Below are 24650 nucleotides of genomic sequence, written 5' to 3'. Positions count from 1 at the left end.
CATACATTTGAAGAATGCTTGCTAATCTATCATAATATATTTCAACATATAAATACATAAACACTAAAGTAGAAAATTAAAAGATATGAAACGTATTGACTGAGATAAATTTTTAAGCAGGATTGCCTAATGATAAGCATTGGCAGCTCTAATCTAAATTTAAAACAAGATGAAAGTAGCCTTCTGGCAAATATGAAATTAAAAAGTTGTGAAAATTAGAAAAAAACATTTTTTATAAAATAATTTAGTTTTTAAAAAAAATTCCGGGCTAGAAAAAGTTACAAAAAAATTTTGGCATACCCTCTGAACAATATCACCCATATTGGGGCTATATTTATATTTAATCCTAATTTTCCTAATCGTAAATTTTAGTTAACTTAACCAAAACAAAGAGCGCCATTAGCTTGTAGCCTCCCTTCAACACTTCAAACTCACTGCCTCAATAAAACAATAAACAACACAAATTTTCAAGCCAATAATAACAAAAGCAAACATCATGTGAATGCTGGTCTACTGAATATTTTATTATCCTGTTATGTGCATGGCAGCGAAACTGGCAACAACAATTAGCTGAAACTGTAATTATAGTGGCATGTGAAATATCCAGAGGAAAACTACTTTTAACAAAAACACCACCAAAGCAATGCAAAGTTTTTAATGACCCACAAGACTTAAAAATAAATGTCAAGTACGCTATAGAATACATATATTTGATTGGTGTTTACTCTTGGATGGTTGTGTTGGTACTCTCATCCTTTCTTATTAAATGCGGAAAATCTATTTTGAAACTTGTAGCCGCAATGGTGATATCGAAGAAGCTGAGACTGAAATTAATTGAAAATTAAAAAAACTGTAAACGTTTAAATTATTAAACACGATGAGCTAAAAGTTAAGTAGATCAAATTTGGCATAATTATCAATCAGGTTGTTTAAATCTAGAGAATTCGCTCTAAAATATGTGATTGTGTAAAGCTTGTTACGTTAGCTCAAAATAATCAATGAAAATTCATCTATCAGTTAGTGTATCCAACAAATGGTCTTCACTAGGTAAAGTACATTTCTAGTAAACTTAATAAAGTCGAAAATCAGAGCTCTTACCCTGAGCTTAAGCACTTGTCATGCTACCATTTGACCTTGTTAAAGTTATTTTGCTGAGGTTATATGATGAACCAAGGACCAAAATCAAGTAGAATATATTCTCTGAAACAAATAAGCTTCCATAAAAAAATGTATCCGAAAATATTTTGCGTTATATGTCGCTGCATATATATATATATGTTGGGCATGTTTTTTCAAGAGCCATGCTTCATATATAATTGAAAATATCACGACAATCTCTGACTTAATTATGGTAAACTCTATTTATTAAAAAAATGTTCAACTCAAAAAAAAAACTTACATCTTTCAAAAATATTCCTTTCAAACTTATACGCAGTCAAAGTTGTGCATCAAGTGAACTGTGTTCGTCCAGTACACCATGACGTATGAGCAACATAGAATGTACAATATAAATCACTAATATGAATGCTCAGATCATTTGATGTCTAAATTCTACTGCAGATAACTTTTGAAGTAATGTAGAGCGGAACATTTTGTATTAGGATATAACTTTTTCAAAATTGTAGCTTTACTTGTTTAATGCAAAATATCAAATTCCACGTTTTATATATGGGAAAGGAAATACGATTAAGCCAAGGTTTAAATTGAAAATTCAGAGCTGGTTTAAGTTGATCTCTTTATTTAGGGCAAAAACTGAAACTTAAGAGGCATTTGCTAAAAAACAACTAATTTGGGAAATAACGAACATGCTAATATACATAGATATGAGAATAAATGTTCGAAGCTTAGTAACACATGGACACGAAGTAGTGCTCATGCCTACACAATTTATTTCCAAACCTCTTTCTCACTCAAACAGCACACTATGAAAGCTTTGGGATATGTGTGTGTACATTTATCAATGTATGTATGTGCGATTGTGCGCCCAGTCAACGAAATTACTTTTTCAAAATATGTTTACTTACTCCCACTTAAGCGGCTTATAGGCATTTACTTAAACAGTTCATATAGTTACGGACATTTCACCTAGGCATTTACCTTTGTGACGACCACACCCTCCCTCTATTATGAATCTTAATATATTCGCTTATAATACGCGCAACGGATAACCCAGTAATTCGAGGACAAAAGTAATACTGAGCAGATATGCTCGCAATAAATAGGGATAGGTTTATATAATATATTTTTATGTGTGAATGTGAGCATATAAAAGCAACATACATAAATAAATAATGCAACTCATATGTATGTATATTAAAATTGTAGCCATATATATACATATAGATGTATGCGTAAAAATATAAAAAGGTGAATAAATGAATAATAGCGAAGCATATCTGAAGAACATGTGTATGAGGAAATGCATAACGAATGAGATTAAAGAGCAAAATACATATATTTTTCCCAACGAAGCGTTCAGACAAGCTATTCAAAAAATAGTACATTCAAAATCATGAATAAAAAAGAGAAAGTTAGCAGTAAACAACCAAACACACATTTTTCGACCCTTCCACGAAAATATTTTATTCTGAAGTTGCCTCATCATCTTCAAAAGAATGTAAGCTATTACGCACTAAATAAGTCACAAAGTTCGTTGGAAGCAAGCAGGAAGTACATGTATTTACTAATATAACAGGAAGTATTTACCTAAAAGAGGAAGTTCCGAAAACCAGCGTAATCGATAAAGGATGTACGCAGGTATTTTTATGACTACAAGTGTGGCATAGTGGCGCGAAGACATAATTCTCTACTTAAGAGTATACGATGTGCTTAACAATATGAGCATGATTTCTAAATAAATATATCAATATTTATGTTATGATAGATAGGGCAAAATACGTATATTTGTTTCTGTTTCTTGAACAGTTATTTTTAAAGCATAATTCTTGCTATATATTCCCTTCAGAGTAATGCAATATTTTTAAGGCATTTTCTGTCAATATTCTGTAAAAGCTATAAATAGTTTTATGGTTTAGCAATACTTTTCACACAGCAAAATAGTTTTGTTCACATAACGGATGTTTGTAATATGAAAACAATATTGACTTTAAATTATATTTATATATCAAAAAGATTTCAAGAAATTTGAGCATGCTGTGACCCTTCCGACTGACTGTTCGAACAAAGGTTTATTTCACAAAAATTGAGTCATTCTCCTTGACAACCGAAGTGGATATTGCGAAGAGCTTGTAGCTATGCTGAACCTCTATGTAATGAATACAAACGAAAAACTTACTACAGTAGTTTATATACAATCAAAAATATACAATGTGTTTAGGACATCAAAAGCTAAGTTTACACCAAGTTCCTTAAAAAAATAAGAAAAACAATAAAAAAGGGTATAAACAGATCTTCGTTTTGTTTTGATCGGCATTTCCGACAAATGAGCAGCTTCTTAGGTAGAATGGGACGCGTGTGAAATTTCAGAGTTATATCTCAAAAACTCAGAGACAAGTTAGCCACGCTTATCATTTACATATATATTTTATAGGGTCTCCGATGTTTTCTTTTTGGTGTTGCAAACATTATGAGAAACTGAATACACCCGGTTCAGTGTATACAAATTGTAAAAGATACTTGGATATTTCAATTTTTCAAATAAATTTTGAGGTTCTGTAAATAAAGTGTTAATACAAAAGTTTTAAATATTTTTATTATATATAATAACTTTAAGGTAATGTGACTACAAGTATATCCCCGTTATTTGTAAGCGAGTGGCAAACGAATAATCGCTTAAACCAAGCACCAAAACAAACTGAGTTATTTTTTTAAGTTCCGTGAAGTTAGGTGAAAGTAGCTTCAGTGGTAGTATTGCACTATTAAAGAAATTAATACGAGGGAAATTTAAAATAAAAGCAGAAAAATGGAATATTTTTTACAGCTGAGATGTTTCCTGTGTTGATAAATGCCCATAGAGAATTTTTTTCTGCGTTAAACTTTCTTTTGGCTCTACCAAAGCGGAAAAGTGAATAACAGCCTTTGACAGGTTTTCAATACTTCAAACAAATTGCTTTTTTTAATAAAAAAAAACACCCTGAAAAACATAACCTCTGTACTTTATTATATATTTTTTTTATAACTATAAACCCCCTTAATGTATCAACACATCAACAAAGGTTTCAATTCATACTTTTTGCTGTAGGATTTAAAATAATTTATGCGCTAATTATCTGGTTAATTTCGTAAAGGAAATTTTTTCTAACCAAAGTTGTATGTAATAAAATATTTCCACTGAAATTTCAAAAACTACCAATTCATTAATAGAGAATAACGGCACAAATAAGAGCCTTTTTCCTGCGCTTGAGTCAATGAAAGGGTTAAAAATTTTTCGGCTACTCAATGACGCATAACGTTTTTCGTCCGAATCAATGGACTTTTTGTGGGTATTTGAAAGCAAATAAATTTAATTAAATGTTGACTATGATGAATTACAATTTGAAGCAAACACTAACAAATTTGCAAAATGAAATGTAATTTTATATGAGAGCGAAGCGATGATGAAACGATGAAATGGCAGCGCTGGAAGTGAGTGAGTTTGTCAGTGAGTGAAAGGAGACAAAGGAGTGGACTGACTGAACAAATTAATGGCATGAATTTTGTAAGTGGAGTGAGAAACTGCGCTTGGCTCACAAATTCGTATACAGTAATGTTCATATATACAAATATATATTATATGTATATACTAAATGCAAGCTAATGCCAAGTAGTGGAGAGTGGAATATGATAGCATTCTTCCCCTTTCATCATGATAACTCTTGTACAGCTAAGTGACTTTGAAGATTGCTGGGTGTAGCGAGAGTGCGGCACTCCTAACTACCATTCTGCTGGATTACTGTAATGCCTGGAACGCTGTGAGCTAGCTAAGAAATATGCTAGTCATTCAGGGCATTCAAAGTGCTCATCCTTTGGTTGGTTTTAAATTTCACGCGCGCTCAGCACATCATTTTACTGCGCAGTGTTTAAGACTTAACACGCTGATATTTTCTGCATTTACACATTTACGCCTTTCCGTCTTCTTATTCTTCTTCCTCTGAACTATATATTTATGTTTTCGCTTTATTCTTCATTTGCAGCTGATATCAAACTTTTGGCACGCAAACTTTCACACTTTGATCCGTTGACGCTGAAGGTGCCGCTCAAGGATGTCGTCTGTTATTTGTCATTGCTGGAAGCTGGACGACCGGAAGATAAGCTTGAATGTAAGTAGTGACGATAGTTAAGAAACGGAAAAAGACTCGATGAACAAGAGTGATTTATAATCACCACCCACAAAATCAATCAAAGTAATTGGTTATATAATGGAAAGGAGAAAGAAAATAGTGGGAAATTTTGATATTTTTGAAATTCGAAATTGATGATTTGGAGTATCGTAAAGAGATTTACTTAGTAAATTATTAAAGGTAGAAGGTGTTTCAACATTTCTCTCACATTCCTATTAAGCTTAAAGTTTTTCGAAAGCTGAAGTTTGTCGATTATTTTGGTGTTTATGAAGATTCGACAACAAATATTTTGCAAAAAAAACCTTATTTCGAAGTAAGAGATCTTATTTTAATTTATTAAAAAAACATTTTAAATTATTTTAAATTAAAAAAACACCACAATATAAACAATATAATATCAATATGAAAAAGTTACAGTTAAAAATATATTAAGAAGGTTGCCATCTGTTTACAATTTTTATTCAATTAAAATAAAACAACTATAAGAAATCTGGCATAGAACTTAACAGGTTAGAAAAGGATTTCTGACGCAGCCTTTTATAAAGAGAGTTGCCACCTATTTGAAATATTTGGTTCAAGAGAAAAAGTAAATTAAATCTTACAATATGGATATCAAGCCAAACAGGTTTTTAGAAAGACTTTTGACGGAAGTTATGATGAGGGTTGCCATATATTTAGATTATTACATTTTTTCATCCAAACAAAAGTGTAAGATAAATTTAATATTATATATTTCTTTCAAAATTACGTTCAGACAGAAAATATTTGCATGTTTTTAGTACAATGTATTATTATTAAACCAAGGTACCTATACAGAGTATTACTACAGAAAATAGAATAACTGTAAGCTGTAATAAGTGTCTGATGAGTTTCTCTAAATTACACCAATTATTTTCAAATTTAGCTCAAATGGATTACCGAACTGATCCCGAAATTTCGGGATCCCGAATATATTTATCATTCCAAGAATACATTCCTGGTGGTACGACTCTTTTCGTCTAAATTACAAAAATTTAAATAAAATTTAACAAAAGTAAAATCACAAACTGGTCTCAAAATAAGGGATCCCGAATTTTTTTATATCAAATATCTTAAGGGTTTGAGATTACTTACTACATACAGACATAATAAAATATGAATAGTTAGTCTAATTTATAAAAATTAAATTAAAATTTATTAAAATTCTGAAGTGGTACCGAAATTTCGGGATCACGAATATTTTTCTTTTGCAAATCCTAAGAATACAATCCTAGCGATTCGCTTTGGTAATAGAATATTACTACTTCGTTTACATTATGTAAATTAAATATTCAATAATAATGAAATCCCGCACTGATCATGAAATTTCGGGATACCGAATATGTATTTTTAAAAGTTCCTGAAATCCAATAACACAATCCTAGTGGTGTAATTTTATTATGTAATATTATTATTTCTTATTAGCCAAAAAAATTAAAACAAAATATAATAAAAACTAAATCACGAACTGGACCCGAAAGTAGTAGTATGGCTTGTTAATAAAGTATAACAGGTGTGTCACACTAATACTATCAATGTAGTTATCGTCGAAAAACTATTCTCGTAGTTATGCAGCAGTTGGACATTCATGAAAGTTAATGCAATATATTTTAAACATTGCTGGCCACACTATATATAATATTTCAATCACTTTCTTTAGAATACACTGAGTTAAATTTAGTTTTAATGAATTTCTCGAAGCATACCAAGCAAACTAATTTCCATTCAACTTTTATGTACGTCTTAAATATATTTCTGGAAGAAAAGTGACTGCAAATTTCGAAACTTTTTTAAGGACTAATTTCACTGCAAAAAAGAGTGGAAAATAAAAGAAAAAATTCAGCATGCACATCAAGTCACTATAACTTAATAGAACTACAAAGAAAAATTTGCTGAAAGACGGACTAATATAAACTAAATGAACGTCCAAATGTATGCTACACTAAATGACATGCAAGAGTGTAGGAAAATGCAAATTGCAACATGTTTTAAGGCGCAGTTAGTCGCTTTTTGTAGCAGAAGAAGAAGCTTAAATCAGAGCTAAGAATTTTTTATTGTTTTCTCTTTTCTTTTATTTAATGAAAGGCATAAAAAATACAGACATTTTCGGAGAGGCTTGCATATACAGAATATCTCACAAATACAAACGTGTGCATATTTCCTCGTGCTCTTGCTCACATTTTCGCCAATCCTGTCTATTCTTACTCGATAGAGTATTTTATTGTCTACTTTTTATTCGGTTTTTTTATATGTTTTCTCTCACTTAAACCCCACAGTTATGTTTCGTCTATATGATACCGATGGCAATGGTGTCCTGGATACCGCCGAAATGGATGCGATTGTTAATCAAATGATGGCTGTTGCCGAATATCTTGGCTGGGATGTTAGCGAATTGCGGCCGGTAAGTAAGACTTCATTTAAGAGTAAAAATATTTCAAACACACCCACACAATATAACATAAGCACAAATCATTTAAATACAAATCACTTCATTTTCACGAGAGATGTCTTCACCCTTCTTCACTTCTCAGCATTATTTCGTACTTTCGTTCCTTTTGTATATATTTGTCTCCATTTTTGCATTTTTATTTGCTTGTTTATGTACGTGGCATTAAGCCACTTATCATCATCATCACCATCAAGTCATTGTTGTCATTACGCCCATTTCATCGTTTCGTTAGCGTCTTAAACTAGGCACCCCAGGCTCGTAAACATGAAATCGTAAAATTTTCCACTGTAAATTTCACTCGCTAAGTACGCTGCAGGTTGACTATTTACTATCGTGTATTTTATAGTATAGCAGTTAACAGTAAAAGACAATAAATGTAATTAAATCTTCTACGACTATTTGTACCCGCACACATTCGTATTGCATGGTCTTCGGTTTAATGATGACGACGTTGTCGAAATGAGCAAATCGCCTTTTTAGCATGCATTTTGTTCCAGCTACTAATTGTTGGTTAAATTAATGAAGTGCGTTCTCACGGTCAAAAGTTTTCTTATATAGGTATAGGGTGAGTTTTTTAAAATAGAAACATGTTCTTAAGGGTGTGACTTCGCTATAAACACATTCACAAATAAAAAAGTTTCCATACAATAACTTCATTTTGACAATTACTTCGGCGAGTTTGTATAGTTGCCTTTAACAATAATCAGTGCCAAATTTCGGTAAGATATCTGGTCAAACAAAAAAGTTTTCCATACCAAAACTTATTTTGGCCGTTTACTTTGTATAGTAGATATATACTATAATGGTCCGATATCGGTGGTATCGACAAATGAACAGCTTCTTGGAAAGAAAAGGACGTGTGTAAAATTTCAGATTGATATCTCAAAACTAATTCGCGTATATACTGATGGAGTGACAGAAAGTCATGGCTAAATCGACACAGAGCGTCATGCTGATCATTATAATATATTTTATAGAGTCTTCGACAATTCCTTCTGGGCGTGACAAACTTCGTGGCAAACTTAATATATACCATGCAGGATATAAGAATTAGTTTCTGGTATAGATTACATATCGAAGTCATTATCAGAAAATAAATCAACCAAATGATCATTCTTGTATAGTATAGAACATATCACTCCTTTAGACCCACTTCCATGATTTTTCTACATTTCATTTGAAATCAAAAAACTTCTATACTCTTTAAACAGACACCCTATATCTAAGCCTGATACAACGCTTTATATGCAAGGACTTCCTCAAGTACGCACACACCTAATTATGTGTTCGAATTAAGTTGCAAAATGCTTGGTTCTAGACATTAGTTAGGTACGTAAAGTATTAACAAAGTCCCCTAGTCCTTACTGTGTTCCCATAGAAATAGTTAGATATACAGAATTACATATAATGTGTTGTTAAGCCGAGCAAAGTTTCGTGACACGTGCGTGTTGAAGAAAATTAATGCATATAACTAATTAAGGTGAAACAAACCGACTGAAGTCTCTTTGAAGTGTTCAAATTCGGTGAGTGGCGAAAAATATTTAAAATATTATCGTACCAAAAAATTATAATTGAAAATTTCTAAGAGATAATTATTTTTCTCGAACTCATATACAGTCCAAAATAGCACTGTTTTAATTTTATAAGCGAGTGGCAAAAGAACACGCGCTATAATAATAAAATACCTGTACGTTAATAGGACAAACTACACAATATTATCGATTTCAAAGAGATTATGAATATATCTGAAATTTTCTTTACCATCAAACCGACTGAGGAGATTCTTCCTTTTGCCTGAGCTCATGATGTTTAAGTTTTGACAACTCTTCCGCGTGAAAGTATTTGCAAGTCGTACATATATTTTTCTCGAGTATTTTTTTAAAAATTGCATTACCTAAGTCTAAAGTCACACTAAGAAGATTCAGATCAGATTATCGATGTAGGGATTGCATCTTTCATAAAATACTCTCGATAAAATCGTATATAGTAAGTACTATCCAATTATAATGGGTTTGATCAAAGTACATTTAAATTTCAACAGTTAAGCATGTTTTAATCTAACAATTTTTTTGCATAAAAGTTGAAGAAACCATCCTCTCAACCTTTCACTGTAATATTTGAAAAGCATCAGTAATTTAACATCTCCATAAGCCGAATAAGTAAGCCTCTAACATCTTTATAGTATATTAATGAAGCATTAAAATTACCATCTTATCATCATCGGGTTTATTACTTTCTCCGAGTGTTTCACTATTGCTTTTATTTAAGAAATTAGAGCAGTGTATTCTACAAAATACCTATAAGTATTTTCTGGATGACTTCCACCAAGGCTTCTCTTTCATTCTAAGAGGAATGAGTCCCGATCTTCAAAGCTTATATCAGTCACCGTACTTAAACAAAAAAAATTACAACAGTTGTTATTCTTTTTTCACTTTCTCAATCATATCTAACGTTGATTTCGATTTCGCCTAGTTGTGATACTCAATTCTAAAATTATGAGCCATTTCTAAAATATGCGAAAAATAACTTCCATATATTCTACATAATATATGTCCTATAGACATCGCCAGGAGGCTATGGCCGCGAAAGTTGCTATCAGACTCAGAAATTCTTTTGCTTTTTCTCCGCCCACATACCTGCGACGAAGTTGTAGGTATAAGCCGCTGGAGGAGAGGAGAAGTGAGCTTCTTTATGGATAGGTTAAAGCTTGGTTAAGGGGTATATTGTCAGGAACTTTCTATCAACTTCGGTTTCAGACTTCTTAACTATTGCAGTGTTTTTCTTGTCTCGTCTCACTAAATGCTCAAATGCACCCCTTTCTATAGCCCTTAGCTCACCAGTTCATTTTGATGTGTCTGAATTTTAAATCTTTGTTATTTTCTGTCTTTATACCTTAAAACTTTTCATTTTAAATCAAGCTGTTTATTTTTAACGGAAATTATGTATATCGGAATGTACAAATTTTCGATTCCTCATTATCATAGAGTAGAAATTTTACTCGTTAATGCACATATATAGGGTATAGTCATAATAGTTAACTACATATATGTTTATTTTATGGCAGCATCTGTCATAAATTTCTGCACATTAATTCGTCATAAAATCGGTGCGGAGCACAACCAAAAATCCAATTGAAGTGAATACATGTCATATAATCATACAAATCATATAACAAATCATACACGTTGTCAGTGGGTGCGATAAAATAGCATGAGTCAAATGTGACTTTTGGCGATCATAAATTTTGAGACGGAAACTGCTGACGAGTCGAGTCATACTTGGGTACGAATGGGGCAGCTGCATTTTATGTGCTCTTGCAAGAAGTATTTTAAAATACCATTTGATTGCGGGTTTTTGTTTTTTTTGACTATTTCATTGAGTAAGCAAATTATAACGGAAACACGTGTTAATAACGGTAATGCTGCGCAGATATATACGTTAAGGGATATTTCAGGCCTCATTTTCGACAGCACTGGCGGCAACCTCGGCCGCCACAGAAAATTTGAAAGCACACATTCACAAATACATATGCATATGCCCCCGCATACAACCTTGCAACAGCTGGTGTGATTGCTTTGCCCACGCAAACCGCAACCTGCGGTCAAACTCAATAAAACTTTTCCAATTATAGCTGATTTTGCTAGCTGCCTCAATGCTTACATAAGCATAAAATTCGACGCGCTTATTTACAAAGCACCGAAAAGGCACCCAGCAACACACACACATACAAATGCTCCCTTTTTCTGCTGATCGCTGATTATTTCGCTAGTTACGCGGCTGTTAATTTACTTTATTTGATTTGCTGCAAACTATTTACTTGTTTTTTGTATTAGTACAGGTGCGTTTGTGCGCTTTGACAATTTCACCAATTTTGATATGATAATGAACAACCTTTTGTGGTGAAATCAGCCGTAGGCTGCAAATATAGCTGCATCAAAGTAAATTAAATGAATTGGATTGTTGGCGCGCGGGCAGGTGAAAACGAGCGTAAAAAAGGTTTAAGCTTAAAACAGATATGCTTAAAACTCTTTAATAAGCTCACATATATATATAATATATATATATATATATATTATACAGTTATATAGTTAAATATTCTCTGAACTGTGAGTTTTATTAACATTTTAAGTTCAACTTAACTAAGTGATTCCACTGTGTTGAAGACATTAATATTTTCAAGTATGCACATATAATATAAAGCTGAGTACATAGCGGAGCATGGAAGAAATTAAATAGTATAACATATATGATTATATTGGAACACGCAGCTAAGTTGTTGTTTGTAATGTGCTTTTTAACATATATTATTTATTATGCCCTGAACAGGGATTATTGAGTTTGCCACGAAGCTCGTAACATCTAGGAGGAAACGTAGGCGACCCTATAAAATATACATATAAATGATTATCATGACCAACTGAGTCGAGTTAGCCATGTCCGTTCGCCTCTCCGTTTGTATACATCCGAACTAGTTCCTCAGTTTTTGAGGTATCAAAAATTTAATACTAATGAAAATGAAATTTCGCAATTTTAAATAATTCAATTCGAATTCTTTGAGAATTTTCTTATATCTTTTAAAACTAGTTTTCCACATACTAAAATGTTATTTTTTTTCTAACAAAATATATATAAATTATATTTATATATACCTGTATGTAAGTACAATATAAACAAGTTATATCAGGTACTTTGATATTTTCATAACAAATTATTTTTATTAACAAATAATGACTAAATACCAAGGTTGCAAAAAATGCATTAAAAAAATAAAATAAAATTACATTTAAATTGAATAATATTTTTTAATTTCTAAGTACAAATACCAGTTTGGTAAATTAAAAATAAAATTTTGATTCCCAAAATCGAATTAAAAATCAAAAACTAAAATGTGTGTCCTAAAAACCGGACAAAATTCCAACATAGTTTAACACTCTCTATCTTATTTACATTTAATTTCTTTTAATTATAGGTTTCATTAGATGTAAAATGTAATTTTTTTCTTTTATAGCCCTACAAAATAGTTAAAAATAGTAATAAATAGTTTTTTTTTTATTTGTAACACGAATTTTTAAATTACATATTCAAATTTTATTTCTCAATTTCGGATTAACAATTAAATTTTCAATTTTAAATTGAAATTTTTTGCTTTTTTTTTTCTTCAATTAAACAATCAGTAATTAATTCCAATTATTTTTGAAAAATATTAAAATTTAATTTTTAAAATCGAAAATTTCAATGCATAATTTTGTAATTATAAATCTTTCAACTCGACTAAGAGTTGTACATAAGTCACTTAAAGCAACGCTAATAGCTAAGTTCGAGAATGATAGAATATAAGATTATGCAAACCGCCGCATACAACAGCATGTAAATTGTACACAAAATCGTAAACAGTTTTGTTAATTCATGAAATTGACTTACTTTATTAGTTTTTAGTGAAATGAATAAAAAAAATGTTGCGTGAAAATATGTGGGACATTTTCTAATAAATACGTTTATTTTTTCACAATATAATTTAGTTAATAATTTAAACTTTCAGTTTCTCTATAACTTGTTTTTTTGTGATTGTGGCCATTCATTACCTTCCTTCTTTCCTCTCAATTAATAGCATTTTCCGTTTTTTTTTTTGCTAAGAGATACTCTTTAATATTTAAACACAGAAAACAATATAATTGGTAGTATATATCAAACAAAATAGAAATAATAGGTAGGAACCTCTTACAAGCCACAGCTTTTAAATGTTATAATTTTACATACTTCATACAATTCTAATAACGATGTAAACATATGGATGCGGTTATAATTTCTTATATTGACATCATCTATATGATGAGCTCTAAGGGAATATAAATTAATAATAAATCTAAAAAAAGCAGGAAATTAAATATAGTGCTTATCATAGGCCGTTAAACAACAATGATGACTTTAGCTATAAGTAAACAGCAAAGAGTAATATTGTATATTATGAATGCAAAAACACTGTAGACAAGATACTCTAATGTGTACCAAAATCTCAAAACAACCCCCCTCCTAAGTTTAAAACTATGACTAATTAGGTTCGTAAATCTATACGTGTTTCCAGCAGCTCAGTGATAAATGACAAAAGCAGAGTTGCCACCTTTCATAGATTTCCAAAAATATAAAAATTTTTATTAAAATATATACTATGTACGCTTTAATAAGAAATAAATAAAAAAAAGTATTAAAAACTATCCAAGCAAATAATTTTTCACAAGCTTTTGTAAAATATGCGCAATACTTGAATAACACTACAATGCAAGAAATTACCTTCAATTTGCTACAAAAGCGCCACAACAAATTTAGTACAAAGAAATGTAATAAAACAAGCAGCAAAAGTTATATAGTTCCGCCAGCATTCGCGCACATCAAAGCATTTTTATCATTGTGTTTTTTATGCAAGAAAGGATATTTTTATATTGTTTATTGCGCCGCAATAGAGCTGAAAATTACATTTCCAGCTGTGCAACCGCGCACACAATCGCCTTTCAATGCAGTTACTTAGCTGCCGCTTTGCTATTTTTCATCAACTTTTCATCTGCAACAGCCAAGTGAGCTCTTTGTGACCTCTCCCAACTCCTCTTTGCAATTGCCTGTCCGCAAACAGTTTATACGGAATTAAATTTCAATGGAAATTCTTAATATATTTGCGCTGGCAAAGCGCGTTAACCCTGACAGCCAACCGCTATTAACTCTTTTTCGGCGTGGCAACATAAGCCCTTACCCGGCAAATAAGCAACAATAGGATGGATAAGAAGAAGAAGAAGAGTTCTTCAGGCTTATGCCATGCCCACAGCATTCAACACTCAAGAAACGTGCATATGTAGTCGCTTGAATTGCTACTCACACGACTCCGAGCGTCGCTTAACTGCTTGGGCATATTTGGCTCGAGGTTACTCATACGCCCTGTTGTGCTTTCAGCTGCTCTAATATAAGTGAATATGAACACGTACATATATGTATGTTTGCGTAAATCCATGTGTGGGTCCAAACACATACACACATACACATTTTTACGCATATTCACACACACATATATACGTTTGCACTTATTTACATATAAAGTATTATCACACACATACATTCCGCTTACATATTTTCTACTCTTATATTACCTTTCTTAATCTTTTTTGTGTTACTTTCTTTCCACCTCACAGATTCTGCAAGATATGATGGTGGAAATTGACTATGATGCCGATGGCACTGTTTCACTGGAAGAATGGCAACGCGGCGGCTTGACAACCATTCCGCTGCTCGTGCTCTTGGGTAAGTATTGTCTTTCTTGCGAGCATTTAGGTATGCATGTGTGTGTGCATGTACGCGCGTATAAAGGGTGTGTCAGGAGAGTGTCTTCGGCATTTCTTCTTTAACGAAAGATAAAAGTGGCGGCAAGTTCTTCAAGTAAAATGACTACTTAACTTGTTTTAAGCAAACTTGAGACAGCGACAATTAAGTTGTAGCAAACTTTCTTTGCTCTGAGTTGTGGCAGTTGTGAGCGTTGATTTGCTGACTATTTTGCTTATTTAAACTTTTCATAAACTTAATTTTCTAATGAGCCTCTGCGTAATTACAGACAACTATGATAATGTTTTTTGAAAAATTTAAAATTGAGGTAAATCTTTAAAGGATATTTAAAGGAAATCTCCTCGACTTATTAGAGTAGCCAACAGATTTTATTTATCCCATTTTCATAAGAAGATTTTTTCATTTTAATTTCTTGACATAGCCTGCCTTGGCTTAGGTAAAGCAAGTTAAATTTGGGATGGTAACGGCAGTATGATTAGGAGATATGAATAGTAAATATTTTTATATAGATGTAGATATTGAAAACCATAGATCATGATTTCTCTCCACAAGAAATTAAATTAGAATAAATCTCATCTCACATTCTTATCAGGTGTACCGGTATAAAGTGCCAACATGGAAGATTTGTTGTGAACGAGCCTTAATTATACCCTGAACAGGGTATATTAAGTTTGCCACGAAGTTTGTAACACCCAGAAGGAAACGTCCGAGACCCTATAAAATATATACTTAAATGATCAGCATGATGAGCTGAGTTGATTTAGGCATGTCCGTCTGTCTGTATATACGCAAACTAGTCCCTCACTTTTTGCAATATCGATCTGAAATTTGACACCTGTCCTTTCCTATCTAAGAAATTGGTCATTTATCGGAACAGCCGATATCGGACCACTATACTAAACTTAACAATCGGAATAACGTGCTTGTATATTTATTTGACGTAATATCTTGACGAAATTAGATCGAAATCTAGTTATTGTAATGAACCTTTTTATCTGTGGCGGGTATTATAGCTTCTGTACAACCGAAGCTAACGTTTTTTCTTGATTTTTTTCTGTTTGGTTGGCATAACATCTGTCAAACATATTCAATAACCTTACAGTGATTGAATAAACAACATCTTCCATGGTGTTGAATATGTTAAATTTTGTACCGGGAAGAGATGACTTGCGGAAAGCATAAATTTTTTGTTTCCATTTGAAGAAAAGTCCTGCAGAGTCGCATGGAATGCTTGTCGAGGCAGATGGTGATCATGCTCTATCAGAAGCAACATGCAAACTATGGTTTCAACGGTTCAGAGATAATAATTTTGATATGAGATATGAAGAACGTGGAAGATCACCAAAAATGTTTGAAGACGCCAAACTGCAAGCAATTACCACCGAGCTACTACTTACGGAAGGGTTCAATGATGCAACCATTCTTGACTAGAACACTTTGAATTTCAGGGAGATTGATGTTGTCAAAGTAGCGACAATTTTGATTCTTAAGACTTATTTGAGCAAAGACCGTGAAGTAAAATCTCCTTTAAATGTCTCGATTTTGGAATCACACAATTGTAAATTTGTTGAGAAAATATAAAAGTAATCCATTTGTATATTTGTGAGTTTGTATATCGAGCGACCTATTATGAAATTGCCTGCTTGACATATTTTCATTGCTTTACAACCATTGTTATGACATCAAACGCGCGAAACTCGTTGGCAAATATTATTCATAACATGTCATTATCGTCTACGGAGAATCTGTTTATTTCATAAGAGCTTAGCAACACACTCTGCAGCCATATCACTAAACCCAGCGCTACTTTGCATTTACTTGTTTTAAACACAAGGACATTATTTGACTCTAGAAAATATCATCAAAGTGGAAAAAGTATCTAAGTGTAGCAGAATTTTCAAGAAATATGTTCTAGTTCTCTAACACTCTGAATTTATAATTTTTAAGTTCAATATTTAAATTGAATAACAGATGTCATCAAGGGGGTATTCAATTATCATGTTAATGATTTTTTCAGTATCATTGCCCTAATCATAATTGTCAAAAGTAAGGTATATAAAACTTGATTCCGCTTAGACAGAGTTAAGGTGTGTACCAAATGTGTGCCTTGCTGGAGCGTTCAATTGTCGCATATGCAATTTTTCAGTTCTTTAGTTCCATATAAATCCACCCCACCCCAATATACATGCCACAGAAGTACGATAAAATTTTTAGCTGTATTCATTGCTTACGTTGTCTGTCTACTCACATCTTTAAACGCGTTTTTCTCGAAAAAGAATTTTTCAAATTTGCTGCAGTGATTACTCGGAGACAAATGATTTGAAATAATTTGTCAACTTTTATCTGTATATGCTGTATTTACTACAAAGTTCTCCATACAATGATCTGCCGGTTTTTTGATTTGACTAAAAGTCGAATTTGCACAGCAAAAAAACGTCCAAAGTTTTGGGTAAAATTCAATATTTTTTGAAAACGCCGCCATTTTGTCATTTTTTTGTTTTACCGACCGTTAATCATTGTACGGACTACATCTTCCAGCCGAGATTTTCTTTTTATGTTTCATCCACAGATATGGCCGGAATCTCTGCTGTTAGATCTTTTTTTAACGCCGTTGATGATCGCGTGTAACTCGAAAAATATATAAAATTTTCCTTCAAAACTTTTACTGTACATATATGGTAATAGATAGCCTTAAAATGTTAAAACAATTGATAAGGGATATTTTTTGTAATCTCCAAAACTCGCCTAAGTTAAGGCTGTTATACTAATTGTGCCATTTAATTAAAATTTTGCTTAGCAATTAAATAAAATTTAAATATCCGCCGGAAATACATTCATACATATAAATAAATTTGATTGCACTCGCTATTTCGCGCCCTTACATGCTCTATTTACATATTGCCATTACGCTCGTTTACGCTTTCAATCATTTAGCTGTGTGTGTGTAACTTTTCCCATTTGCAATGCTATATATATTTTATATTAAATTTTTTTCTGTATGCTCTGATTGCAGGCGTTGACAATACGGCACTGAAGGAGGATGGCATTCATGTGTGGCGCTTAAAACATTTCAGCAAGCCGGCATATTGTAATCTCTGCCTGAATATGTTGGTCGGCCTTGGCAAAAAGGGTCTCTGCTGTGTGTGTAAGTACAACCACTTTGACACATCTATACTATAAGCTGCTATATATTATAGGCTTGTATGTGTATGTTTGTTGCATGTGTCTTAGTGCATTTCCGGTTCGTGATGAAGTTCATTTTAAACGCCGGAAATTCAAATAACTCTGTAAGTGAAAAGTTAAATTGCAACTGGGTGCCTTATGGGAAGTGAGCGTTAGATGGGTATTTATTTAAATTTACATTTTCCAAATACACAACTGCAAGCACTTACGTGTATGTGTGAGTGTGTGTGTGTGTGCGTGCGTTCATGCGTTTGTTGGCGCATATTTGTTTGCACAGTCGAGTGCATTACATTTGTCGGAAATCATTCGGCACGTAAATTGCTTCAAGAAATTGATTCATGCGCATTTACATAACTCCACAAGCGAAGGAAAATAACTCAAATTTAGGCTAATGAATTTTACATCGAAGCGCATTTGCATAAGCAAAATAAGTTCGTTAGTCAAGTACAATTTGAATTAATTTCCACTATTCACCACTAACAACATGTAATTAAAACTAAATGTAGGGTAAATGTAATATAACAGTAATACAGCATTTCAGTTAAGTATTTGTTTATGTACCAATTCAGAAAATTACATTGAATAGTATTGTTATTTTAGCTAAATCAATTATTTTGCTAAATCAAGAACTATTTTGTTCAATAAATAAGGCAATTTGCTAACATTGTTCGTATCAATCATAATTGTGACTACACATTGAATTTAAGTATTTTTAGTTGGATGGTTATGATCATTTAAAATCAAGCGTCATTGTTATGCTAACTGATAATAGAGGGTGTTTTTGAAAGGTATACAATTTTTTTTGGGGAATCAAAATAAACATATTTGTTTGACATTTACCATGTGATGAAATTTTATCCGTACCAGTTCATTTAAAAATCGATAAAATGTTGTGAAACAGTTGTTTAAAGTCCTCATCAAAGAGATTACAAAGTATTCCAACAACTCTTAAGTATCGAGTCATCATATTTTGATCAATGTTTTGGTTATGAAACGTGTCAATGCTAGACTTGTACCAAAAGAACTGAATCTTGAATTTGCAAAAACCACGTCGAGTAGAGGTCGCAAAAGGTAGGGTAGACAACCAAACTGAGGACCCTATATTCATTAAACTCATCATTGCTGACAAAACTGTTCAAGAAGAAACCGAAGAAAACAAAACTTGCTGAAGGTCAAACCAGCCGAAACTAATTACAAGCGTATGAAAATTTGGATCAATTATTGCAATTTCTCAGAGCCTATTTTAACGGCGATAATAAAGTTTTGTATCAAAATACGTGAAAATGTAGCTTCTTATGACAGTCCGAGTCAAATTAGTTCAGACTGAAAATGTTATCTTCACTACGTTTGCGACAAACTTTTAGTAATCAAATCAAATCAGAGATATATAAATAGGATCCGACAGCATTATTCATAGTTGCAAAAATAATGAAAGTATTTGTAGCTCTTAACAAACTTTTAAAGTTTCTTCTTACTAATTCATTTTAAATTAAGTAATAAGCCAAACTGAAAACTAAGAAATGTTATTTTAAATGGTTACTCACGTTTCCTCCATATACCAGTTAGGAGAGCCAACAAATGTTTCATGAAATTTCGTTGATTTTAAAAGATTTAATGAAATTTTAACTAAAGACTTCCTAAACATTTTAAAGACACCATGGTTAGCAATTGGAGTCTATAGGTCTTCGAGAAAATATACAATAAATTTACGAAAAAAAGTGGGGTACTCGCTAGAAGGAATCTAAGCGATTTATAAGAACGAAGTAAGCTTTTTCATCAGTTTATTGACCGTCACAAACTACTAACGGACTTACTTCCCCAAAATAAAGACTTACGCAACCGGAACGTACTGGATTTTTATCACCGAAATCACTCTCAACCCAGAGTTTGAGAGTATTTTAAGTAATCACAACAACAACCAACGGAGTTTTGTTTTTGTTCATCTATTTTCTAATATGAAGTGTCGACATCGAAAAACATTTGGCACATAATATGTCCAGCCAAGCTGACTAGACAAATAATAATTTCCTTTGATCAATTGAAAAAATGTCTACCAATGTGTTGTTAGTTTTCTATATACTTACATATATGGCAGTCATATATGATTTTTAAACTTCTGGGAATTCTATAGAGAATTGCACAGTGAAGCAGAGTTCTCCAATACTTATCTTACAATAACATCTAAATAGAAATCTAATCTTTCTAATCTAGCTATAATTAAAAATCTCGCAAGCTCGGGTTTATATCTTTTGGCTCAAAAATCGATTACACATACTACAATCGCTTATGAAAATATTTATTTAATACTATAGCCTTTGTTTATATTCTAAACAGATTACATTAAGTTTGTCACGAACTTTGTTAATCACAGAAGAAACCGTCGAGAACCTGTACAGTATATGTATAAATGATCAGTGTGACGAGCTGAGTCGATTTAGCCATGTCCATCTGTATGTCTGTATACACGCAAACTAGTCTCTCAGCTTTTGAGATATCAATATGTGCTTTTCTCACTCAAAAGCTGTTAATTTGTCAGACTAGCCGATATTGGACCACTATACGTTAGCATGTAGATGGCATACAAACTGACTGATGCAAATCTTGTATGGAAAATTTTTGTTTGCAGAGGGTATTATAGCCGTGGTGCAAACGAAGTTAATCGTTTTTGTTTTTTAAGCAAACTTTACATATACGTATGATATTTTACTTCTGTAAAAATTTATGCTAATGTTAAAATGTGATTAAAATTGCGACTAAATACACTTGTATGTTATTATTGAATCAGGGTAAGTCGCAAGAGTTGACGAAAAATTTCGGGATCCCGATATTATTATAAGCAAGTCCCGAAATATTGGGACTTATTACATTAATTCTGAAACAATTTATTTTGTAATAAGCAAACAATAAAAGTTTTTTTTTTTAAATTAAATCTGAGAGAAGTACCCTTACGATCAAAAAATTTAAATTTTAAAATTAATTTAAAATAAATAAAAATAAACTATCTAAAACGAAAGTCTCCATAAAACGTAATATGATATAGTATAGTAACAGTAAATAGCTACTTGAAATGAAAATTTTCCAGCCAACAAAATTCTATTGCGTGCATTTGCATAAATTAGCCATTAAAGTCAATCGAATGAACTTATGTAAACGCATGTAAGTATCACATGCATACACACAAACACGCACACACACACACACACACGTTAAGTGATAGCTGAAAATACGCAAATACCCAAATGGAATAGCAAAACTTTTCGAGTTGACACGAATTTGCAATTAACAAATGTTGTTGACATGTGTTTATATTTCTCTTCTCCTCTCTGCTCTACGCAAACGCAAACGCAAATTTTTACGGACGCTGGTCTTACAACACGCTTTCGAATGCAATAAATAAAAATAAAAACAACAACACGAAATTATTATGAACGCTCATCGCTCTGCTGATGATGTCAACGGTGCTGACAACTGCTGATTATGACCAACATAATACAAAAAAAAAAAAACAACTACAACAATATGCTGCAAATACAGTATGCAAATATACGGTGCACGAACGTTGCGTGCAACGTGCACCGCCCTCCTGCATCACCACCTACGTGAAAACAAAGAAAGCCAAAGGCGGCGGCGACATGTTACACCACTGGGTCGATGGCAATTGCTACGGCCGCTGCTCCAAGTGTCGCAAACGCATTAAGGCATATCACGGCATCACCGGTTTGACGTGTCGCTGGTGCCACATGATGGTAAGTAGTAGCTATGTTGCATGTAGAAATATTAAATTTATCGTTATTGTTGCTGCTCTGAGTGATAACAATCAATTTGAAATGCATGTATAAAATGTGGGGAGAAAGCTGGGAAGCAGAAGAGATATTGAGCTGCAAGTAGTTTATGACTTTCCTTTCCTTGAACGAGCTGTACTGTTCTTAGGTGTGTTCCTTTATCCGTTAGGAAATATATATTGCAATACTTAGTCACACATACATATAAGCTGCTGAAGTTGCGTGTTAAGCCTTAAATTAGACTAGGAAAGTTAGTTTCAAGCACACATACATACAATATATGGATGAATGTATGAATAATAGATATTTTACGCACAGTTAAGTATAAGTAGCTTCACTTAATCGTCAAACATATATAAACAGAAGCACTCACATACAAACATGTACATTTGAACCTGCTAATTCAAGTACGTGCGTGCAAAAAGCTTCGTTACAGTGTATACATGGCAGTTAACTGCATCAGTGGAGCTTTAGCTTGAGTTTCAGAGTACATTATCCGTAGATATGAGTGCATATGTTTAGAAGAGGGTATATTAAGCTTTTGCGGAAAATTTTGCACCTCAGCATGTATTAGTTCTTAATAATAATGGAGGTTATTGTTTGAAAACTTAGCAGTAGTAAATAGAGTTAAGTGGTTGAAGTCAAAGCAGCTTATTACAGGATGATTTAGACATTTAAATAGACAATGTTTATTCGTTTTAGCTGCGGCAATCGGCTGGGTCTACAAAAGATCTAGAGGTCTAAATTTCTCGCTTGTGTTCCCTAAAGTCAAAAAAGCTATATAATATTTTTTAATTTTTAAAACTATGGGCCAACAATTGCTGATATATTGGTTTGTCAACAGATAATTTCATTTTTCGGCTAAATAATCATTGAACAGGGTAGTTTGTAACCTTTACTCATATTAAGTGGTTGAAAAATATCTCACAAGAAATAAACGTTTGGGACATACCCAAGATTCGTGCAAGTTCTGTTGATCGAAATTAAGTATTATATTTTGGAAAAAATATTCACCCTCATTTATATATATAATTTTGATAACATCTGATCAAATTTGACCCGGACTGACACATATTATACACAACAGTTTCACATATTTTAATACAAGTGTTATTGTTGTTGTTGTAGCTGCAGAAAACATTTCTGTAGTAATCTCGAGGAATGGTCCCGAGTTGATAGTCCTTGGCCGAATAAAAATCCGGGTCCGTTTCGGTTACTTTAGATTTAGATATTTCAGATTTAGATATTTCACTAAGCCTGAAACAGTCTTTTTGCGAAATATATATTCCGTAGAGTCTAATTGACTGAGTTTCTTTATTGACTAATGTTGAAGGGAAAGTTGAAGTAGTTAAGAATTTCTCCAGATTTTCAAATTCTTCGAATTCATGTCTAATCTATAAAAGACTATTACAACATAAATTTGATATAAATATAGGATATAGGTACGAGTCTTTCTAATTTTTTTTGGAAACCATTTCTGAGTCAAATCCAGGACTAAACTTTATCGTTTATCAGCATTTTACAAAAAATATAAAATTTCCGGAAATTCTTATCCTCCCCAAATAAATTCCGCCTATGGCACAGTCTGCATATCATTGTTGAGACATGTGTGAGCAACACATAAACAATCTACGCCTACAAAGGTTAATTACCATCGATAAGTATGCCATTTACAGATTTGTATCAAAATCGTTGCATTTGTGGGTAGTGTTTTGAGTAGTTAATTAGGATATAAGGTTTGAAATATTGCAATTAAGACGTTTGATAGTAAGACAATTTAGCACTGAACAAACCAAGAGTGGTATCTGAACAACTACAATAAATTAAATTATAGATGAGATAAATAAAAGTAAAAAATTTTTAAAGCAATTGTCACATGCAAAAACTACAGTTACGAATTTGGTATTTTTAGATGCACTCAAAGTATTTTCTTCTGGAAAAATTTAAAAATCGTTAAAATTTGGTAAATATTTAGGGCACTAGTATTGAAGAAAATATATTTAATAAAAATTTAATACTAAAATCTTATTAAATGGAGTTTTGGTTTTAAAAACATACAAATCGAATTAAGGTTACTCAATAAAGAGTATCGTGATGTTAGTCAGTCAGTGTGAAAGGCAGCTACATACCATATATGCTATATTGGTCCAATCTTAACAATCGGTTGATGCACCGCTGCCTTGAGCAATATGCCATGCCAAACTTCGTAAAATTTTCTGGTCAAATAGTAAAGGTTTCCATACAATAACTTGATTTTGATAGTTCAATTTGCATGGCAGCAATATCCTATAATGGTCCGATATCGACGATTTCGAGAAATGAGCAGCTTCTTGGGGAGAAAAAAACTTGTGTAAATTTTTAGATCGATATTTCAAAAACTAAGAGTCTAGTTCGCGTAGCGTAATCGCCTCAGCTCATCACGCTGTTCATTTAACACGAATTTCAAAAGGTCCATAGGATGACACATAGACTGTTATTCCAGAAAATAGCAAAAAATCCATAAAAAATTACACAATGCTCCGTGTCAGAAATCGATGAAAACGATGTCAAAATTTAATAAATTGGGATTTGCTTTGCTTAAACACCCAAGATATACTCCAGACTTAACCCACAGCG

General features: G+C 32.3%; 1 protein-coding gene across 1 annotated transcript in view; it reads left to right on the top strand.

Moving 5' to 3' along the window:
* The window catches only part of Dgk (diacyl glycerol kinase 1), a 175961-nt gene that overhangs the window by 119970 nt on the left and 31341 nt on the right, over positions 1-24650 (top strand). Inside the window, exons 8-12 of the mRNA XM_070109011.1 lie at positions 5133-5258; positions 7574-7698; positions 14922-15030; positions 18083-18214; positions 21787-21998. Coding sequence (XP_069965112.1) covers positions 5133-5258; positions 7574-7698; positions 14922-15030; positions 18083-18214; positions 21787-21998 — 704 coding nt within the window. The remainder of the gene's footprint in view (positions 1-5132; positions 5259-7573; positions 7699-14921; positions 15031-18082; positions 18215-21786; positions 21999-24650) is intronic.

Source organism: Bactrocera oleae, chromosome 4 (assembly GCF_042242935.1).
Source record: "Bactrocera oleae isolate idBacOlea1 chromosome 4, idBacOlea1, whole genome shotgun sequence".
Taxonomy (NCBI): Eukaryota; Metazoa; Arthropoda; class Insecta; order Diptera; family Tephritidae; genus Bactrocera; species Bactrocera oleae.
This window is presented reverse-complemented; position numbering and strand designations above follow the sequence as displayed.